This window comes from Mustela lutreola, chromosome 10, assembly GCF_030435805.1.
Source record: "Mustela lutreola isolate mMusLut2 chromosome 10, mMusLut2.pri, whole genome shotgun sequence".
Lineage (NCBI taxonomy): Eukaryota > Metazoa > Chordata > Mammalia > Carnivora > Mustelidae > Mustela > Mustela lutreola.
The window spans coordinates 74687456-74710793 of NC_081299.1; the positions used below are offsets into that span (position 1 = coordinate 74687456).

The window sequence follows — 23338 nt, forward strand, 5'->3', positions numbered from 1 at the left end:
AGGAAGAAGAGAGAATTAGTGACATAGAAAACCAAATGATGGAGAATAAAGAAGCTAAGCAAAAGAGAGACAACTAACTACTGGACTATGAGGAGAGAATTCAAGAGATAAGTGATACCATAAGATGAAACAATATTAGAATAATTGGGATTCCGAAAGAAGAAGAAAGAGAGAGGGGAGCAGAAGGTATATTGGAGCAAATTATAATAGAGAATTTCCCTTATATGTCAAAAGGGAACAAGCATCAAAATCCAGGAGGTGCAGAGAATCCCCCTCAAAATCAGTAAGAATAGGTCCACACCCTGTCATGTAATAGTAAAACTTACAAGTCTTAGTGATAAAGAGAAAATCCTGAAAGAAGCCCGGGACAAAAAGTCTATAACATACAATGGTAAAAATATTAGATTGGCAGCAGACATATCCACAGAGACCTGGCAGACCAGAAAGGACTAGCATGATATATTCAGAGCACTAAATGAAAAAAACATGCAGTCAAGATTACTATATCTAGCTAAGCTATCATTGAAAACAGAAGGAGAGATAAAAATCTTCTAGGACAAAAAAACAAAAAACAAACAAACAAAAAAACTAAAAGAATTTGCAAACACCAAACCAACCCTACAGGAAATATTGAAAAAGGTTCTCTAAGCAAAGAGAGAGCCTAAAAGTAGTAGACCAGAAAGGAAAAGAGACAATATACACTAACAGTCAGCTTGCAAGCAATACAATGGCACTAATATCTCTCAATAGGTACCCTGAATGTAAATGGATTAAATACCACATTCAAAAGACACAGGGTATCAGAATGGACTAAAAGAAAAAATCAATATGCTGTCTACAAGAAACTCAATTTAGACCCAAAGTCACCTCCAGATTTAAAGTGAGGAGGTGGAAAACCACTTACCATGCTAATGGACACCAAAAGAAAGCTGGGGTGGCAATCCTTCTATCAGATCAATTAGATTTTAAGCCAAAGACTATAATAAGAGATGAGGAAGGACACTATATCATACTCAAAGGGTCTGTCCAACAAGAAGATCTAACAATTTTTAATACCTATGCCCCTAACATGGGAGCAGCCCAGTATTTAAACCAATTAATAACAAAATCAAAGACACACATCAACAATAATACAATAATAGTAGGGTACTTTAACACTCCCCTCACTGAAATGGACAGATCATCCAAGCAAAAGATCAACAAGGAAATAAAGGCCTTAAATGACACACTGGATCAGTGGGACATCACAGATATATTCAGAACATTCCATCCCAAAGCAACAGAATACACATTCTTCTCGAGTGCACATGGAACATTCTCCAAAATAGATCACATCCTGGGTCACAAATCAGGTCTCAACCAGTACCAAAAGACTGACATCATTCCCTGCATATTTTCAGACCACAATGCTCTGAAGCTAGAGGAAAGCTGGAAAGAACCCAAATACATGGAGGCTAAACAGCATCCTTCTAAAGAATGAATGGGTCAACCAAGAAATTCAAGAAGAATTGAAAACATTCATGGAAACCAATGAAAATGAAAACACAACTGTTCAAAATCTTTGGGACACAGCAAAGGCAGTCCTGAGAGGAAAGAATATAGCAATACAAGCCTTTCTAAAAAAAAAAAAAAAAAAAAAGAAAGGTCCCAAGTACACAATCTAACCCTTCACTTAAAGGAGCTGGAGAAAGAATAGCAAAGAAAGCCTGAAACCAGGAGGAGAAGAGAAATCATAAAGATCAGAGCAGAAATCAATGAAATAGAAACCAAAGAACAGTAGGACAAATCAATGAAACTAGCAGCTAGTTCTTTGAAAGAATTAATAAGATGGATAAACCCCAGCCAGACTTATCAAAAAGAAAAGAGAAAGGACTCAAATTAATAAAATCATGAATGAAAGAAGAGAGATCACAACCAACATCAAAGAAATACAATTATAACAACATATTATGAGTAACAATAAGCCAGCAAATTTGAGAATCTGGAAGAAATGGATGCATTCCTAGAGATATATAAACTACCAAAACTGAACCAGAAAGAAATAGAAAATCTGAACAGACCCATAACCAGTAAGGAGATGGAAGCAGTCATCAAAAATCTCCCAACAAACAAGAGTGCAGGGTCAAGAGGCTTCCCAGGAAAATTCTACCAAACATTTAAAGAAGAATTAATTCCTATTCTCCTGAAATTATTCCAAAAAAATAAAAACGAAAGGAAAACTTGCAGACTCATTTTATGAGGTCAGCATTACCTTGATCCCAAAACCAGACAACGACCCATCAAAAAAGAGAATTCACAGACCAATATCCTTGATGAACAGAAATGTGAAAATTCTCACCAAAATATTAGCCAAAAGGATCCAACAGTACATTAAAGGGATTATTCACCACGACCCAGTGGGATTTATTCCAGGGCTGCAAGGTTGGTTCAACATCCACAAAGCAATCAATGTGATTCAATACATTAATAAAAGAAAGAACAGGGCGCCTGGGTGGCTCAGTGGGTTAAGCCACTGCCTTCGGCTCAGGTCATGATCTCAGGGTCCTGGGATCGAGTCCCGCATCGGGCTCTCTGCTCAGCAGGGAGTCTGCTTCCCTTCCTCTCTCTCTGCCTGCCTCTCCGTCTACTTGTGATTTCTCTCTGTCAAATAAATAAATAAAATCTTTAAAAAAAAAAAAAAAAAGAAAGAAAGAAAGAAAGAACAAGAACCATGTGATACTCTCAATAGATTCTGAAAAAGCATTTGACAAAGTACAGCATCCTTTCTTGATCAAAACTCTTCAAAGCGTAGGCATAGAGGGTACATACCTCAATATCATCAAAACCATCTAGGAAAAACCCTCAGCAAATATCATTCTCAATGGAGAAAAACTGAGAACTTTTCCACTAAGGTCAGGAACATGGCAGGGATGTCCATTATCACCACTGCTATTCAACATAGTACTAGAAGTCCTAACCTCAGCAATCAGACAGCAAAAAGAAATGAAAGACATCCAAATCAGTAAAGAAGAAGTCAAACTCTCACTCTTTACAGATGATATGATATTTTATATGGAAAACCCAAATGACTCCACTGCAAATCTGCTAGAACTTGTACAGGAATTCAGGGAAGTGTCAGGATATAAAATCAATGCTCAGAAATCAGTTGCATTTCTATACACCAAAAGCAAGAAAAAAGAAAGAGAAATTAAGGCATCAATCTATTTACAATTGCACCCAAAACCATAAGATACCTAGGAATAAACCTAACCAAAAAGGCAAGGAATCTATACTCAGAAAACTATAAAGTACTCATGAGAGAAACTGAGGAAGACACAAAGAAATGGATAAATGTTCCATGCTCATGGATTGGAAGAACAAATATTGTGAAAATGTCTATGCTACCTAAAACAATCTGCACATTTAATGCAGTCCTTATCAAAATACCATCCATTTTTTTCAAAGAAATGGAACAAATTATCCTAAAATTTATATGAAACCAGCAAAGACCTCGAATAGCCAGAAGAATGTTGAAAAAGAAAACCATAGTTGGTGGCATTACAATTCCAGACTTCAAGCTCTATTACAAAGCTGTCATCATCAAGACAGTATGGTACTGGCACAAAAACAGACACATAGACCAATGGAACAGAATAGAGAGCCCAGAAATAGACCCTCAACTCTATGGTCAACTGATCTTTGACAAAGCAGGAAAGGATGTCCAATGGAAAAAAGACAGTCTCTTTAACAAATGGTGTTGGGAACATTGGACAGCCACATGCAGAAAAATGAAATTGGACCATTTCCTTACACCACACATGAAAATAGACTCAAAATGGATGAAGGACCTCAATGTGAGAAAGGAATCCATCAAAATCCTTGAGGAGAACACAGGCAGCAACCTCTTTGACCTCAGCCACAGCAACTTTTTCCTAGAAATATAGCCAAAGGCAAGGGAAGCAAGGGCAAAAATGAACTATTGGGACTTCATCAAGATCAAAAGCTTTTGCACAGCAACAGAAACAGTCAACAAAACCAAAAAACAACCTACAGATTGGGAGAAGATATTTGCAAATGATATATCAGATAAAGGGCTAGTAACCAAAATCTATAAAGAACTTATCAAACTCAACACCCAAAGAACAAATAATCCAGTAAAGAAAAGGGCAGAGGACATGAACAGACTTTTCTGCAAAGAAGACATCCAGATGGCCAACAGACACATGAAAAAGTGCTCCACATCACTCGGCATCAGGGAAATACAAATCAAAATCACAATGAGATACCACCTCACACCAGTCAGAATGGCTAAAATTCCCAAGTCAGGAATGACAGATGCTGGCAAGGATGCAGAGAAAGGGGAACCCTCCTCCACTGTTGGTGGGAATACAAGCTGGTACAGCCACTTTGGAAAACAGCATGGAAGTTCCTCAAAGAGTTGAAAATAGAGCTCCCCTACGTCCCAGCAATCACGCTAGAGGGTATTTACCCTAAAGATATAAATGTGTGATCTGAAGGGGCACGTGCACCCGAATGTTTACAGCAGCAATGTCCACAATAGCCATACTATGGAAAGAACCTAGATGTCCATCAACAGATGAAAGAATAAAGAACATGTGGTATATATATATAATGGAATACTCTGCAGCCATTAAAAGAAATGAAATCTTGCCATTTGCAATGACATGGATGGAACTAGAGGGTATTACACTGAACAAAATAAGTCAATCAGAGAAAGACAATTATCATATGATCTCCCTGATATGAGGAATTTGAGAGGCAGGGTGGGGGCTTGGGGGTAGGGAAGGAAAAAATGAAAAAAGATGGGATCAGGAGGGAAACAAACCATAAGAGACTGTTAATCTCACAAAACAAACTGAGGGTTGCCAGGGGAGGTGGGTACGGAGGCGGTGGCTGGATTATAGAATTGGGGAGAGTATGTGTTATGGTGAGTGCTGTGAAATGTATAAGCCTGACGATTCACACACCTGTACCCCTGGGGCAAATAATACAGTATATGTTAATAAATTAAAAAGATATGCATATTAAATAATATATAAAGGGACGCCTAGGTGGCTCAGTTGGTTAAGCAGCTGCCTTCGGCTCATGATCCCAGCGTCCTGGGATGAGTCCCGCATCCGGCTCCTTGCTCCGTGGGGAGCCTGCTTCTCCCTCTGACTCTGCCTTCCACTCTGTCTGCCTGTGCTCGCTCTCGCTTGCTCTCTCTCTGACAAACAAACAAACAAAAAAAAAATCTAAAAATAATATATAAATATTTTAATCTGTGATTAGAGTTGCACATAAAATTCTATAAAATGTTAAAAAAAAAAAAAAAGACAAACTCTCTGAGATCTTAAAGTAAGATTTGAATAGTAAATCTAAATTGTCCTTTCAGGGAATTTATGTACATGTCTTTCTCTAAAAGTTGTATTTCCTTGCTTTGTTAAAAAAAAATCCACTTAAGATACAAGAAGAAAAGAAAAAGAGGAAGGAAGAGAGGGAGGAAATTGGGAGGAAGGGAGGAAGGGAAGAAAGCAGGCTAGATCTTTTTCTTTCCAGACCTCATAACTGAGACCCAGGGTTTGTGGACATCTGACAACGCAGGGTCCTCTGCCTGCTGCTCTTTTATGCCTGATACCATGTCAGGTCCTTGATCATACTTTAAAGCTAATGGCTGGTTCTTGGTTCTCCCATCCAAGTACTAACCAGGCCCGACCCTGCTTAGCTTCCGAGATCAGAGAGGTTCATGGTTCTCACTGGCCATATGCATTGTTGCTTCACCTCTGGGTCCACTGACCAAAATCCAGGTAAAGAGAACAATCCCGAATGTCCTATGCAGAGATGCTTGTAGACGCTAAACCAAAGGCTTAACAGAAAAGGGAAGTAAAGCTGTGAAAGGTCCATTTCCAAAATTAACAAACAGAGAAAGCCTGAAAACCACCTACCCCAGGGCTCCGTTTCGTCTCCAAGAAAGATCAGGCTCTAACGCTGCACTCCAAACTCTCCATCCCAGGCCACCTCGGCCGCACCACGCGTCAGTTCTGTCACGTGAGGAACGGTTTGAGATCCTCCACGGTTCCGTTTCACACCTCCCGGTGCTCGTTTCCACAGAGCATGAGTGCGCGGCCGCCGCCAGCCCCGCTGCGAGCGCAGGTCGCGGAGCGAGGCCTGCTGCAGAGGTTACGTTTGTTCGGCAACTTCCGCCAGGCTGTGCGAGTTGAGACCATGAGAAGCAAGTGAAAGTGAGCCGCCCTCCTCGACATGTGCCATCAACGGAGCAGAACAGCGAAGGGCCCCACTCAGAGCCCAGAACAAAGGACAGAGCGGGGCTTCTCCTCAGCCGGGCCACAGACCAAAGCGCTCCCGGAGGCCCATGGCCGCCCTTCTGAAGGAACGCCAGAACCCAGAGCGGCAGGTCGCAAACAGTCCTTGCAGCCAGCTCTGCAGCCTAGATTTAATGGCTTCCGTCCACACGGTGTCAAAGGCCTCACCACACGACCTCTCCTGAGGAACTGCTGACTGGACGGTACCACCTTCCCGCCACGGCCACTGGCCACAAGTCGTGAGAGGAAATTCAGGCTCAAAACCCGCTCGGGCTATCATCCACGCCGCGTGTTTCACTTAACTTCTAAACGTTCAGATAAATAGAAACCTCATCAGTAAACATTGTGACAGTTATCTCTTTAACTGTCATTTATATAAACTTTTGCACATCCCTTTCTAAATCAAGCTCAGAGGGATCAGTTGTTCAAGTATAAACATATTTAGCAGAATTCTGTCATTTCCTCCTATGTATATTCATTTGCGAATGACTCACTTCATACATCTTCATAAACCTGAGAGACTATCTTGCTGAGTTCTTCACGGATGCAGGCAAGGCTGTCGCCGGAGGGGAACGCTGACAATGGATGCAGCCATGGCGCGGCAAGGAGCTGGAAGCCGTGGCCCTGGGAGCATTTGAATCCGTCTTCGGGTCCAAGAAGTGTCACGGAGGTTCACCTGAAATAATACTACCCCTTTCTCTTAGCTTGTTTGGTACCACCTGAGCCTCTAACTCTTTATTAAACATTATCTTTCCCATCTGCTCTCATCAGTGTTGGGCGCCTGTGGACCAGCTCCAGGCTGATTGGTTTTTATGGGCAACATGATCTCAGTTTTACGCACCTACCTAGGACGATCCCAAGGACAAAGAGGTTGAACAATCCATTAACTATAATAAGCAACTACACATCCCGAGATAGCTACAGCATGTATTTGATTTCGAAAGGAAAGGCTGAATTAAAACATGTCCCAAAATGTCTAACCTCCAACATACAGAAATAGTATTTTCTGTTCTCCATGCTCTGGTGAGCGGTGCTACAAGAAATCACGTCTCAGTCTCACTCAATCAGACTTCCCAGCCCTTAAATCTTATTTTAAGATCTGACACTACAGCAAGAAAAAGATCCTCTTGAAAGCCCTCCTCACGATGATCTGTGGGCAAAGCCTGCAGAAAGTGCACCAGCGCGCGCACACACACACACACACACACACACAGGCGCGCCCGCGCACGCGCATACCAGCATTCTTTTAAAGGAAAAATGTGTTGTTGCTTTATGTAGGAAACTTGTTTCTTCAGTAACTTTATAATTACATGTTCCTGTTGGCTTAAATTTATAAAACCCCAGTCATGAAAACTGAGTCAAATACAGAGTTATCTGAGAAAGTCAATTGATATTCCTAGCCGGGGTTGATGACAGGCATTGGAAAATCACTGCTATTATTTATTTCAAAATTTAGTTCAGTGCAAAGTAACCTACTTGGATCTCATTTGTCCACATTACTGTAAAAGTTTTTGCTTACTTGATTTTGATAAGAATTCCCTCTTAAGACTCATCTCTCTTTGTACCCCTGTTACATTGATGAGCTCAGTCTGTTTCTTTGGCTGACCTTTCAAACAAAGATACTTGCTTTTCCTTTTACTCCAAATCTTCATGATCCCATAATAATGATTATGACGGCATCTGATCACACTGTATATATTAATGACGAGACAGAGCTGGCCACATGTCTTCACAGCTTACTGATCCCACTGATGCGAGCTGTCAGGCTGCCTCCTTGCAACTTGCATTTCAAGGTAATTAAAAACTAGCTTTTTTAGCAGTTTGAACTTTGTTTTGCAGTGAATTGGAAATATCGCATGCTGCAGAAATAGAGAATGTACCAGTCACCTGCTTGGCTTTACGCAAGGGAAGGTGTGAAAAACAGGTACAGGAGTTAATCATGTACCCAGAGTAAGGGCTTTCAAGTTCTTGAGTGTGTTTCTTTATTCATTGTTTTGCCTGAGGAAAGAATGCTAAAGTGCAGAGGGAGTGTCATCTTCAGACTGCAGTTTAGTCACTTACCAGGTTCAAAACCAGGGTGAACAAAGAGGCAGGCATGCATCAATGGGCACAGGCTGTCCAGAAGAATGCCCATGCCAGCAAGGCTGACCTCTGGGGACAGAAAAGGAGGAGTGGGGTGATGGGAAGAATGACTCTTCACTGGGTTCTCTCTTGTTCCATTCGAACATTTCACCTGATGTTCATATTACTTTAAAAACAAACAAATCTAGCACTAGCTAAACAGTGTTTGCCCCTCCCAGCACTGGGACAACCCCAACTGATCCCAAAGGTCAGCATGAGCAAAATGGCCCGTAGTCTTGGCTGCTTCCTGGAGGCCCAGCTCGTCACTTCCTTTCCTCTCAACCTCAGCCAGTGTCCTCAGACTCTCAAGTGTCCAAGAAACAACCTGCTTTCCTGAGTACAAATGAAGGGTAACAGTTGTGCTTTCTTACATACACATTATAAGCAATGTCAAACTTAAAGAAACCACAGAGATCATCATTGAGAATGTTGGGAACAAATTTTCCTAGCTTATGCAATTGGTTGGGGAAGATCCCTGTTTGTGTTCTGGTTTGGAGGGGAGAGAAATATCTAGGCAGGGAAGAGGAGGGCTGTTATGACGAGCAGAAGATGGGGTCCTGTGCTAGAGAGTGGTCCCCAGGGCAGCAACCTGGGCCTGACTGAGCAGACTGAGCAGACCTCTGTGCAGAATGCTGGGAAAACAGGGTCCTTGCTCCTGGTTCCTCCACATGTTGCTGTTGTCTGCGAGACTCCTGAGCACAACCATGGATACCTTCAATGTGGTATATAGCCATTCCACCCAGCAGAACCCTGAGCTAGTGCAAATATTTCTGCAAGTTTCTTTAGGAGATTGCTCTAACCTTCCTGAGCTGCTTGACTTTACTCCTTTTCTCCTTTCTGCCTTTCAATGCCTTCTTTTGATACTGCTTTGAACCTAAATCTCCTTCTAGTCACACATGTATGCATTAGAACACAGTAAGACAAAAATTTGCCTACTCGAGGATTAAAGTTTTTACCTCTAGGCAGTTAGGAGGGTCAAACTCATTAATCCCCTATTTGCTGTTTCCTGTATGGAACCAAACAGTAAAAATGCTGATAAAAGTCTTGTGTTATGACTCTGTGGCTCCTCCGCATGCCCATGTTATTCTGCAGAGAAGCTGACACAGGCATACCAGCTCTTGTTGCTGAATATTCCATGTGAGATCCTCTCAAAGACATCTACTCTTGTGTCCATATAGGAAATTATTACAGTAAGTATTGTTGACTCTTTTTTCCAAAATTAAAACATCTTTTTTGCTTTTGCCAGTTGTAAACTAATAAATACCTCCTTTATAAAATTCTAACACCAGGGAACCAGACAAAATTGTAAATGAAAGTCCTCTTTGTAATCTTCTGTGACTGGGATATCTACTGTTACCAATTTGGTATATATTTTTAGAGATATCTGTTATACACAATCATTAATGAATGTATACTCTGCATGGAATGCCAGAATTCTGTTCCAAGAGACAAAATCTAATGCAAGGTATCTTGAGCACAAAAGTTCTCACATAACTTAAAAACTCCAGCTAGTTTCAGGCATCGCTTGATCCAGGGACTAAAATGGTATTACCAGGACTCACTTTCCTAATATTTGCCATTCTCCATGTTGGGATTATTCTTGGGATCCACATGGTGTCCACCAGCAGCTCCAGGCTCACCTGTCCTCAGGTTAAATTCTAGCTACAAAAGGTGGAGAATCTATTCCTACTATTTTCTTACATGAGTCTTAGGGTTTGCATGGATCAGTATGTCTCAAATGACCATCTCCAAACCAATCAATAAACCCAGGAAAATGAAATATTCTGATTGACCAAGCTTGAGTCTCACATGTACCCTTGGAGCCAGCTGTGAAATGAACCTCCTAGGCACATGGACTAAGGGTGGAAGCTTCCAGAAAATTGTGGACTACTGACAGAAGAGTGCTGTCAACAATGCTGATAAGCAAATGCAACAACTGTCTCCAATACATTCACTTCTTTCAACATCAACATCAGGGCCAACTAAATGATTTGTGGGACTCAGTTCACAATGAAAATTAGGGATCCGTGCTTGAAAAGCAGTAAAAAAAAAAAAAAGTGCTATTAATGGTACTAAAATATAAAAGTATTTTCATTCTTCTACAGTCTTCTCATCAACTAATCATGGTGGGGCTTTTATTTATTCATTTTTTTTTTTACTCTGTGATGTTCTGAATAAAGAAAAATTAAAAGTTCAAAGTATTAGCATGGATATGACCATTCATATTTAAATTTTCTGTGTCAGTTTCACATGTAGATATAAAGCTTTTAACTCATGTATGGATTATCAGAATTATAAAACTTGTATTTTGCAGCTCATACCTGTACATACATTTCAGTCTTAGGCAGAACCATGGAAAGTAACCCAACAGTCTTAATTTCACTCCCTGATAGGTACACCTTCTATCACACTGTCTACTTTCAGCTTACTGGTGAGTGAGAGAAGATTTAAAGAAAATGTAATTGTGTGTTTCTCTCCTGTTCCCTTATTTCTATGCCAACATTTTCAGCACAAGTGGTAGGCAAATACACAGGTGTAAGACAAGTATGAAAGGACATGCTAGGGTTTCTTGGTCATTTACATTTCTTAGAATGCCATTACATCTTTCTGGCTTTGGATGGAACACATGGCCTCTTGGAGCTGTCAGGGTTCCCACCTGCTCAGCAGGAAGGGTACTCGATTGAGTCTCACTAAACTCCCATACGTGGTGGATTAACTGGAATTCTGTGCTCAGGGCCATTGAGAATTCTGTGCTCAGGGCCATTGAGAATGTTGTATGCCAATGGGATGGGAAAGAAGGTCAGACACATTGACTGCACTTATCTTTTCTGCCCATGCACAGGCTCCATTGTCTTATCAAATTGCACTTATGAAATCCAAATTCAAAAATAAAATTCTTAAGAATGCCAAGAGGGGGGCCACCTGGGTGGCTCAGTTGGTTAAGCATCTGCCTTCGGTTCAGGGTCCTGGGATCAAGCCCCACATCGGGCTCTCTGCTCAGCAGAGTCTGCTTCTTCTGTGCTTGCTCTCTCTTGTGCATGCGCACACAAATAAATAAAATCTTAAAAAAAAAATGCCAAGGCAGCAATAGCCACATATTAAACCAAATTCAGGACCTTCTGAGAGCCAGACTTGTACAACTGCCTGGGTTACAGGCCCAGGAAGCTGGCCTTGGGTCTCAGTAAACAGAATGAGGCTATTTAAATAACCAAAGGTGATTGAAAAGCTCTGCAAAAAGACTGAGATGTGATGAAGCAAAGCTGCTGCTCAGAAAAAAAAAAAAGAGAGGTTCTACAGACAGCAGTGGTAACAGCTTTGGGGGGGAAAAATGGAAGCCATTTCAAATATGTGCCCTGCAATTTATGCCTACTCAATCAAACCCATTACACGTGTAAAATTCATTCATTTTTAATGATTACGTAGTATCCCATTGTATGATTGCACCATAATTTATTTTAACAGTACCATATTAACATTTAGGTTCATTCCAATTTCTCAATAAGACTTTTATGAATATTCTTGAAAATTCATCTGATTATTTCCTAATGATAAATTTCTAGTAGTAGAATTGCTGAGTCAAACAAGATGCAAGTTTTAAATGTTTTATATACATTACCAGACAGCCCGCCAAAATGGTATACCAGTTTGTACCAGTAGCAGCGTATAAGAAAGCCTGTTTCCCCATACTCAACACAGGATATTACCATTTGTTTTCATCTTTGCCAATCTGAAAGATGAAAAATGGTATCATTGTATTTTTTTTAAATTATGACTGAGGATAAGTATATTTTAAGGTTACTGTTAAAATTTTGTAACATTTCTGAACATTCAAAGTCTACTGGGAGCCCTCCACCCCGCCCCAGCAGTCCCACTTTCCATGAGAGATGAAAAGAAATTAATAGAAGTACTGTATTATTTCCTATCAAAATGAGGGATAATAATAACAGCCACCAGGGGGCGCCTCGATGACTCAGTTAGTTAAGCGTCTGACTTGGTTTCAGCTCAGATCCTGATCTCAGAGTTGGGGGATCCTGCTTCCCCAGGGCTCTGTGCTCAGCAGGGAATCTGCTTGGGGTCTCTCTCTCTCCCTCTGTCCCTCCTCTCTGCTCTCTCCCTCTCTCTCAAATAAATAAGTAAATCTTTAAAAATAATAGTAATAATAATAACAGCCACCATTACTTAATGCTTACTATACCTCACACACTTTATACATGTCATCTCTTCACATTCTCACAATCTCATGGAATCCTACAAATCAAAACTATGGTTACACCCTTTTCACAGAGGAGAAGGAGGAGGTTTGGAAAGTTTAAGTAACAATTATGTGGCAAACAAGGTCTCTGTGGGGAAGACCTTAACCTCCCCACCCCCACCCCTGCCAAAAAAAACAAAAAAAGGAACAAAACAAAACAAAACAAAACTGCTCTACAACTAGATATTCCTAAACTCCATCTAATGATTCTCGTGTTCATATTAATATGGCAACTGTTTTGCACTTGGTTGAATTAGAACATAAAATAACCCTTAACCACAGAATGGAATTGTCTAATACCTAGCAACCCCTGAGGATGTTAGCCAAAAGGAAGAATGTTACCTAAACTCTATCTGTCTGGCCAGAAGCTGAAAGGCAACTAGGAAAGCTGAATGGGCATCACTCATCTTGAAGCCTCGTAAAAGAAGGGAAATTGTATTTGCAAGTCCAATTTCTGCATGTTGGAGGAAGCCTCGCAGGAACACTGCAGTGAGGAGTTAAAATGAGGACCCTGAAAGGGGATGTGGATAATATAGTGTGTGGGGCTCTCCACTGCAGGGTATGTAAATACTTTATACACTAATTCAATTACATTTTCAGATTATGCAGGAAGACTGATTTAAGCAACAACCTGCCCTGCTGTCCCATCACCCATGCATACATGCAGGAGAACAGAGTTAAGAGAGCTGGGTCGACCTTAACTCTGGATTTCTTGACTTTTATGGGCTTAAGTTGGAACTTTAATGTTTTATTAATGTCGAGTTTTTGGAGTTGGTATTCAAAATGTTTCAAGCAGCGATCAGATGGGTCTCAAAGACCTGAAATCTGTTCACATTGGCAGGTAGTAAAAAAAAAAAAAGAAAAAGAAAAAATCTACTATTTTAGATAAATTATCAACCACTGAAAGAAATCAGTGGGATTATTTTTACATTAATTATTAACTGCATAAAATGAAAATATTTAACCTGCCATTGTAAATGCATGGATAGTGTATATAACCATGAGTTTTGAAAGTTCTGTTCTAATGTATAACTAAATACATTCTTAAATTGATCATCTTCAGAGAAAGGGCAAAAAGAAACCATAAAAAAAGAGATTTCCTCAAAGCACAAAAGAAATGAGCAAATCCTTACAAGTGCCTCAAAGAGTCAAAAAATTCTAGGATATCTCACATAGTATTTATATCTTATATTGATTTATGCAAGAAGTCCCCTCCAAAACCTTAAGGCCCTGCCTGGTTCTATGTGCGATTTTCTAGAAGGAAATTCAATGATGACTCAAGGTTGCAATTTGCGGTAATAAAAACTTTTCTATTAGACCGGTTCTCTTCTTTTTCAAAACGTTTGGCCTTTGGGGAAAAAAAGCTAAGATTTATGTAATATATTTTTGAGGAAGAAGGAAAAAGGTGTATTGAAGATTAATTTGGGGGGTTTTTTTGCATCCGAATAAATAAATATTTGTTGGTCTGTATTTTCCTTGAAAATATTATTTAATGACAGATTGCCCTTTTGAGAGACCAAGGATCAATAACCATTTTAATCAGATTGCTATCATTAATGAGAATTATCCCTTCTCCCCAGTGTTACTCCTGTGTTTGCCACTGTTTCTAAGACTTGCTTTACCTCTGTCTCAGTTCATTCGCAAATACCCAGAGGTTTTATTGGGGAGATTTTTATTTTTCTGGAAACAGAAGATTTTGAGTTACATGTTTTCATATTCATAAATGTCTCGACTGTGAAGAATAAAGTGAAAAGAGATTTAAACCGGGCAAAAACACTGCTTATAAAACAGTCACTCAGGAATAATCATCTCAACTAAAGCAACTGTTTGTGCAAAGACAAAAGGGGCCAAATTCTGTCCTTGGATGTGCACACACAGCTCCTATTAGCTTTTGAAAACAGCTACGTGAGTGTAGCCAAGGATAGTATTTAGCCCAATTTGGTCTAATTTATCCAGACCACTGCAGCCATGAAAGATAAAGACAGATTATAAGACATTTTGCATGTCAGTACAGTAGCGAGCTCCGGGTTTTTCCAGTCCCCAGGGTTTCCTTCATCAGGCCAAATGTCACTGATCACATCTGAGAAGTTTGAAAAGTACAGAGATCAAATTTACTTGCAACACTGCTTGCTGGAGTTGGCAGCCCTAGCTCAGGGAATGCCGTTCTTTCTGTGTTGGGGGCCAAACTCTAGCGAATTAAAAGTACCCAAAAGAAACAGACTTAGTCATATGCAAATGAAATTAAATACTAAGATAAAAATAAAAGGACATTGATTTTAAACAGTTTTTTTTTAAAAGACCAATCAAAAGATATTGAATTAATATATTTCAGACAGCCTTAAGTTTAGTTTACAAGACATATTCCAAGAATAGGTTTTTTTTTACAGTTTGCTAAATGAAATTTCCTCCAGAAATGCTTATACTTATATACATGGCAGTCTACAATGGCTATTTACTCCACAATGGGCTCATGAGTCACAGAACGGGCTTTGTTTAAGCCAGTGCTCAGAAGGTTGGTCAAAGAAGGGTCTATTTCCCTGCCAAAGTGCTGCCTCCAGGTAACAGACATACCTTGAACATCAGATGGCCCAGCCTCATTATACAATATTATACGATTATCCAACCATGAGACTACCAGCCCCTTCTTTTCTCTTTGACTGGCATTTTATATGGGAAAACAAATAGTTTGGAAATCTCTTTTATACATCCGGTGGAACTCACACGGCCAAATACACTCTGTTCATTGCAGCAAATGGGTACCCGGAGGTGTTTGCTTTGGTGGGGGGCACTTATTTGACACATCTTGATTCTTGGGCACCTTTACGTTGCTTTCTGTCTGGGAACCTGATCCAGGGCCTTTTACGTGAGTAAAATCCCCATTGATGTCAACAGAATGTCAGATGTGAGCGCAAGACTTGGCAATAAAGCCATTTCAGAATTTCTCAGGGCATTGCAAGTACAGATTAAGGAGACAACACCTGGCATTTTCTTACCTCTGTGGCTTAGGAACAATGTTCTGCAGATTTTTGCCGATTTCTCAATCTATGCTTTGAAGTTAATAATATATGCATCAGAGCATTTCAAGTTTGGGGGGGAGAGTTTGAGAAGTACATAGAAATGCTATTCTATGAAAAAGCAATAATAATAGCAACGATAGCTTCCATTTATGAAGCACAGACCATGGGCCAAATAATGTACTAGGTATTGGACACACGATTTCATATGTGTGAAACAATTCTAAGAAAAGGGTTTTATTGCTTTAGTTGTGAAAAACATTTTTTTTAAATTAAATGTTCAAAAAACATGAGAAACTTGCCCAAGTTCATACAGCACATGACTTAAGGCGCAAGTGGCAGGATGTTCTTCTTGCATGAAAACTAGATTCCATAGGACACCTGGGTCATGATCCTGGGGTCCTGGGATCAAGTCCCACATCGCGGTCCTTGCTCAGCAGAGAGCCTGCTTCTCTCTCTGCCCCTCTCTCCTCTCTCTCTCTCTCTCTCTCTCTCTCTCTCTCTTTTTCTCTTTCTAACAAATAAAGAAATAAAATCTTTGGAGGAAAAAAAAGAAAACTGGACTCCAGGTTTGTGCTTATCAGATCCAGAAGTAATATGGACCCAGGACCAAATCATCATGGTGAAGCACACCATGCTTTACTTCTGTCTGCCCTTCCCTACAGTCATCACAAAGATTACTGGTTTCATGAATACAAATTTATCTGCTGCCTTTTCTCAGTATCTTCACAGCTACTAATGTTTTCTACTCCCTATAACAGTAGGTGTTGGGGTTTCTTTGTTTTTTGCTTTTGTTTTTCCAAAAAAAAAAAAAAAAGAAAGAAAGAAAGAAAGAAAGAAAGAAAGAAAAGAAAAAATGGAGGAGAAGAAGAAATGGAGAAACACTCACTACACGTTTATATCCACAAATAAGGCTGAATTGAATTGGTAATAAACGGCCTCTCAAGCATTGTTTTCATTTGCTAGTGCTGCATCTAATGATTGGAAATTTCCTCATCTTTATTCTCAAACAAGCTCAATGGCATTGTTGTTCTTTGCTCTGTAGCAAAGAAAGACAAAGTCAGGAATTTGCTTTATTTGATTGTCAAACCGATTTTCCAAGATTGGCAATTTGAATTCACACCTTGGTATTGTTTGGGAACTCATCAGGGGCCTCAGTTACACCAAATGGGGTGATAACAAAAAAGCAAAGCTCTATTAACTCTTTATCGTGTCACCGGCTACGTTTCCAGTATGCTGTATAACCAAATGGATCTCCGCCAGCTGAATATTTAAAGTCATCCCTGAACCTTTCTCCTTGTTTGTGATTTCCCCCTTTCTTTAGGCCAAACTTTTTTTTTGACAAATGAAAAGTTGCTAGTGCTTAATCAGAATAATTTTCCAACCCCCTCTACCTCTGTAGGCCTCTCTCCTGGATGAGTCAAACCGATAAAGACCAACTTTTCTTTGGAATCTCTCCTTGCGCCCTTCAGAATCCAAGGCTGCTTTTCAAGAAAAAAGGAAGCTTGGTGTGGGAAGCTCTCTAAGCACATTGATCCATATGAGAAGACATGACCATACCCTGTCTCTCCTATTTTTGCCATTTTTCTCCTTGGTTCACCAAAGTATAGGGCAATAAGAAGAAGTTCTGAGAAGACAGGAATCTGGCATGCCTTGTATACCACTCCATGTCTGGTGCATGGAGTAGTGCCCGAGAACCTGGTAGATGCTCATTTAAGTAGATGCTCATTTAATGCTTACTTAATAAATGAAAAGTTGTATCTGAATATGAGGGTTGTCAGGGAATTTTGATTATCTAAAAAGTCATGATTCTTCATCTCTCATGAAAACAAAATCATGCAAGGGCACCTGGGTAGCTCAGTCAGTTAAGCATCTGCCTTCAGCTTGGGTCATGATCCCAGGGTCCTTAGATCAAGCCTCAGGTTGGGTTCATTGCTTAGCAAGAAGCCTACTTCTCCCTCTCCCTCAGCTTTTGTGCATGCTTTCTCTCTCTCTCCTCTCTCTCTCGCTCTTTTTCAATCAGTCTGTCTCTCAAATAAATAGGTAAAATCTTAGAGAAAAAAGGAAACAAAAAAAAAAGAAAACAAAATTATGTAATTGGTATGATTACAGCAGGCTCACATTCCCTGCTCCCTTCCCCTTCCCCATAGCTAAAAATCTTCTCGAAATGTTCCAGGTCACAAAATCAGATTTTCTTCATAATTAGGACATTCCTATCCAGGCATCTTGGCTACTGGAGATCTGATCCTTCCCTCTTTTCAACACAGTATTTCCAGATGGAAGGGTGGAAAGATTAAAAAGGTAAATCTATAATCTCAGTAGGTAACAAATAATACATATTAAAAGAGTTGGGACACTTACCCAGAAAAAGATATGCCTAACACTACCGATTAGTTTACATATGACATTATAGTGGTTTCTATTTATAATTTTTTCCAATTAAAAATAATGATGTAGTAGACAGACTTTCTAAAATGACCACCCAGGGCGCCTGGGTGCCTCAGTGAGTTGAAGTCTCTGACTTCGGCTCAGGTCATGATCCCAGGGTCCTGGAATCGAGCCCCGCACCGGGCTCTCTGCTCAGCAGGGAGCCTGCTTCCTCCTCTCCCTCTCTGCCTGCCTCTCTGCCTACTTGTGATCTCTGTCAAATAAATAAATAAAATCTTTTTAAAAATAATAATAAAATAAAATAAAATAAAATAAAAAGATTCCCCTCCTTAGTCCCCAGTAAGTCCCCCAGTATTTAAGATGTACTTAAAGTGAGGAGATTATCCTGTATTACCCAGGTGGGCCCAACATAATCAGATGAGTCCTAAGAAGCTGAGAGCAGGAATGGAAGGGTAAGTCAGAGAAATTCAAAACCTGAAAAGACTTAACTAGGTAGGAAAACAACCTAAGGGTCCATCAACAGGTAGACAGGTGAATAAAATATGGTGCAAATATACAATGGACTATGAAGAAAAAAGACAGGAATCTTTTCATTTTTGACAACATGGATAAACCTGGAGGGCATTATGCCATGTGAAATAAGCCAGACAGAGGAAGATAAGCACTGCATAGTATCTCTTATATGTGGAAACTTAATATATATATAATAAAAAGTCTTACTCTTAGAAACCCAGAGTAAGAAAAGTACTTGTGAGGGATTGGGAGGGTCAGTAATAGGGCAAAAAGGGAGAAGCTGGTGTAAGTCTCTAAACTTACAATTAGAAAATGAAAAGATCTGAGGATCTAATGTATAACATGGTCACTATAGTTGATAACACTGTATTATAGAATTGAAATTTGCCAAGAGAATAGAACTTAAATGCTTATACAAAAAAAAAAAAGTGACATGATAGATGTGTTCATTAACCCAGTGGGAAGAATCCCTTCACAATATATATTTTTTATATATTATGTATACAAATGTAAAATCATACAGACATAAAATATACAAACATATAAAATGTGTTAACAATAAAAATATAGAGATTAAAAACCTATTGAAATATATTACAAATATTAAAATGTATACTATATCAATATATATTTATATCTATATAAAATCATCACATTGTAAATATCTTGCCATTTTATTTGTTAACTATACCTCAGTAAAGCTGGAGAGAGAAAAAAAAAAAAATAAGAAGGACCTGATTCACCACTACTGGCATTGCTGGTTTGAAGGTGGAAAGGCCTTCAGCCTTTCCTCAGGGAAAGCCTTTCCTCAGCCTTTCCTCCTCCTCAGGGAAGGAGGTGGTCTTCAGCAGCCATAGCAACCCCCAGAAGACAGCTAGCAAGGAACCCAGGTCCTCAGTCCTACAGCTGCAAGGAGCTGAAGTTGGCTGTCAAGCCAAAGAACTCGGAACTGAATACTTTCCAGAGTGTCCATATGGAAGCCCAGCTCAGCTGACGTCTGGATTTCAGTTTTACCCTGAGCGTAAAACCAGTCGAGCCTACGTGGACTTCTAACCTACAGAGGTAATAAACATGTGCAGTTTTATGCCTCTGTGTTTGTGGCAGTTTTTACGTCAGCAATAGTAATCAAGTGAAGGGACTATAGGGTATTTGCCTTCACATTATTAAAAGTAAACATTTTTAAAGAGTTTCAATGGAAGAGAAATTTGATTTGCAACTTTTAAAACTTAAAATAGGTGACGCAGTCTCCTGTATCCATCTCCTGTTCTATCATGTGCGGGAAGGTGACAAGGGTGGGATGATAATCTGGCGTGTAAGCTAAAATTAAGAGAACATTAACTAGGGAAGGGGAGTACTTAAACAGCATTTGTTTTTTACTTGCTAGCCGCAAGGCATCATGCTGTGCAATGGGAATTTAGACTAATCAGACAGAGTCCTAGTCAGAGATGTGGTAAATGATGGAAAAATAAAATTAAAAGCGAGAAATGCTATAGTGTCAATAGGTAAAAACACCACGGTGACATAGCAAGACAATTACAGAGGATAATTCAATCAGTTGTCAAGCTTGTTCCATTATTTTTCCTTAACCACATTAAAATCCATCACCTCTTTCTACCTTTTGCTGTCCTTGCGACTGCTTGCCTGTATCAGGCCAGGAGCATCTGAGCTAGATTTCCATCACAGCCTGCTACCCAGCCTTCTGTCATCCCTCCTCCACCCCTCAACTCATTATCTACTCAGGAGCCAGAGTGATCCTTCTAAAATGTGACTCGGGTTTGCCTGAGTGGCTCAGTCAGTTAGGTATCTGCCTTCAGCTCAGGTCATGATCACAGAGTCCTGCGATTAAGCCCCTCATCTGGCTCCTTTCTCATTGGGGAGCCTGTTTCTCCCTCTTCCTGCCACTCCCCCTGCTCCTCTCTCTCTGACAAATAAATAAATAAAATCTTTAAAAATAAATAAAAAATAAAGTAAAATGTGCTTCAGATCATGCCACTCTTCCGTGTAATATTTTTCAATAGCCTCTAATCATCTTTACATAATTTCCAAACTCTTTAAAATGGCTGGCATGGCCTTCTATGACCTGGCTCTTGCCCTGTGCAGCTCTATTTCTTACAACACACTCACCAAACTTTCAGTTCCAATAGCACCAAACATATTGAAGTTATCTGAACATTCATGTTCTCGCTCCTTTGGACCTTGAGACCCTGATCCTGAGTCCCATCCTACCTAGGTAGCTCCTAGCCATCTCTCAAATCTCAGTTCAGAAATAAGTGAAGTACTCTTTGGCCCTGTGGGCCCAAGAATGAGTTATTCTTCCATACACAGACTTTATTTCCTGATTTGTACTTGCCCATCTACCTGTCTTTCTTCTCCTCTACATTGTAATGTCCTTGGAGGCAGACACCATGTGTTACTCCCTTGCATATCCCAAAAGTCAAACAGTAGGCATTAAGTAAAGATATGTATACTGGTTGGTGTTCTGGAAGCCAATGGAAGAAGCATCAAGAAGTCAAAAGAGTCAAAAGTGTTAAAAGCTGAGAAAGTGTTAGGGTGCCTGGCTGACTCAGTCAGAAGAACACACAACTCTTGACCTTAGGCTCATGAGTTTGGGCCCCATATTGGGTGTAGAGATTACAAAAGAAAGAAAGAGAGAGAGAGATAAAGAAAATAAGGAGGGAAGGAAGGAAGGAAAAGGAAGACAGAAAGGGAAAGGAGAGAAAATGTTAAAAATTGGAAATGGGGCATTCGATCTAGCAATAGAGAAGCCATCAGTAATCTTAGCAAAACCATCCCATTGGTTCAATGGGATGAAAATAGATTGGGATCTAAGGAAGTAGAAACAGTTTTCCAAGAGCTTCGAAGTTCAGGAGAATCTCTGAAACCCCCTTTTTTGGTAGAAAAGGCCAAACTTGGGCCCACCAGGTATGGTTAGATCCAGGATAAATGAGAAGATACATGGAAACTACAACTAGGGAAACATACAAGACTAAACATTGAGGATCCAGAAACAGCCCCTTAACTGTTAAAAACAAGGAACTAGAAAACAAGGATGATGAGCGAGGAGAGGAGAATGAGTGGGCAAGGGCTCCCAGGTGATTACTTGAGATTAGGTGTGGTCTTTTCTCCTCATCCCCAATTGCCCAGTGAATGGGGAGGGATGTTGCAGGTGGGAAAAAGAGTTGGCTGGACACAGAGGGCCAGGTGTGGCTAAGACAAGGTTAAGGAGGTTAAGGTAGTAGTAGATGGTGATCATGTCTTTAGGCTGAAGAGAGGGAGCCAGGGGAGAAGGAAAGATGGAGCTTGACCTGGAGAGGAGAGGCCAGAGGTGATGGAAGGCAATGAACCCCAAAGGTTAGCATTGGAATGAAGGTAAAAACCCTCTGCCTTTAAGACTGAGAGAGAGACACCTTAAAATCTTTTTGCTTCTGTAGGTGAGTCTGCAGGTAGAGAAGCAAGGAAAGTCTAAGGAGACTGTTCAGAAACCACTGTATTCTCTGTAAATTATGAAGCAAGGTTAAAGGCTGAGAATGAGAAGAATCGCACAAGTTGAAAGGTTGGGAACAGCTGCCTCACAAGGAATTTGAGGAAGCCAACCTGGGACAAGCAAAAGGATTGCCAAGTTGCACCGAGAGCCCAGATGCAATCAGATAATTAAAGAATAATGATATTTTTCTGAATTTTAATTTCCATAAACACACAGAAAATGTTGTCCTGCTTGTGTATGTTCCCACTTCGACAAGAGAAAGAAACTGAGTTTGAAAGAAAGAAAGGCTGATTGAATTCTCTTTAAAATTCATTTCTGTATTAAAATAGTTTTACAGGTATCTGTGGTTGATTTCCAAATATTGGAAAACCAAGCATTTTTGTAAATCACAACCATGTGTATTTTCTGCTTGTGTGTGTGCTTCTACCTTTTCACATTTGGTTAAAAAAAAAAAAAAATTACAGGTGGGGGGAAAAACATCAGCCAAGAGGGTTTTGTGGATCACACAGCCCCATGCAATTAAGGCACCATTGTTAATTTTCAAATTGTCATAATCCATTTGAGAATTTAAGACAATTCAAAAAACAATTATGACTGAATGAAAAGTGAATTGGGCAATCAACTGAGATGAAATTCAGCCCAGAGAAACAAAACGTTGAGGAAAAAAAACCTAGAATGAGGGAAGAATGAAAGGCATATGGAAGTGACTGATTGTGTAGGGACGGTCTTTAAAGACCAAGGTTACTTGACAAGAAGGTGGTAGGGGTTTGTTTGACACTGAATGAAATTAAGTTATTTTGCTAAGTGCAGCAGATCTGGCTTTTTCATGTTTAAGTTGCATAATAAATGTGTTGAAGCCTACCCAGATGCACAAGGATAGAGCTATATGTTGTTTACCTAAGACTCTCGTACAGCAACAACTAAACAAAACCAGTCCCCACAGACATTATGGAGCAGTCTGCAGCAAATCAGAATTCCAATTTCTTATTCTGATTGTATGAAGGGATTAATTTGGGATGCATGTGAATGAATTATTTTACCCTAAATCAGCAAGTTCAAATCATCACATCTTGTATCTTTTGTTTCTGAATTTAAAATAAATGTAGGTAGCAGGATCACCTTCATCAACAAACAACTTGAAAACACCCTGGAAATACCATCTGGATGACTACACAAATGTGTCCTGAATGAATCTCTTTTTAAGTGTTGATCTCTGCAGTCTTGCATTCTACCCAAGCAAATAGGCCCATGGAGAAGAGTCAAA

General features: G+C 39.9%; 1 protein-coding gene across 1 annotated transcript; it reads right to left on the bottom strand.

Annotated features, from left to right (window-relative positions):
- Positions 1-5700: 5700 nt before the first annotated feature.
- On the bottom strand, positions 5701-8436 carry LOC131810528 (uncharacterized). The gene is made up of 4 exons (XM_059138528.1): positions 8364-8436; positions 6804-6946; positions 5925-6427; positions 5701-5845 (listed from the first exon to the last, which is right to left on the bottom strand). The coding sequence occupies exons 1-4, from the start codon at positions 8434-8436 to the stop codon at positions 5701-5703; spliced, it is 864 nt and encodes a 287-aa protein (XP_058994511.1).
- Positions 8437-23338: the final 14902 nt, after the last annotated feature.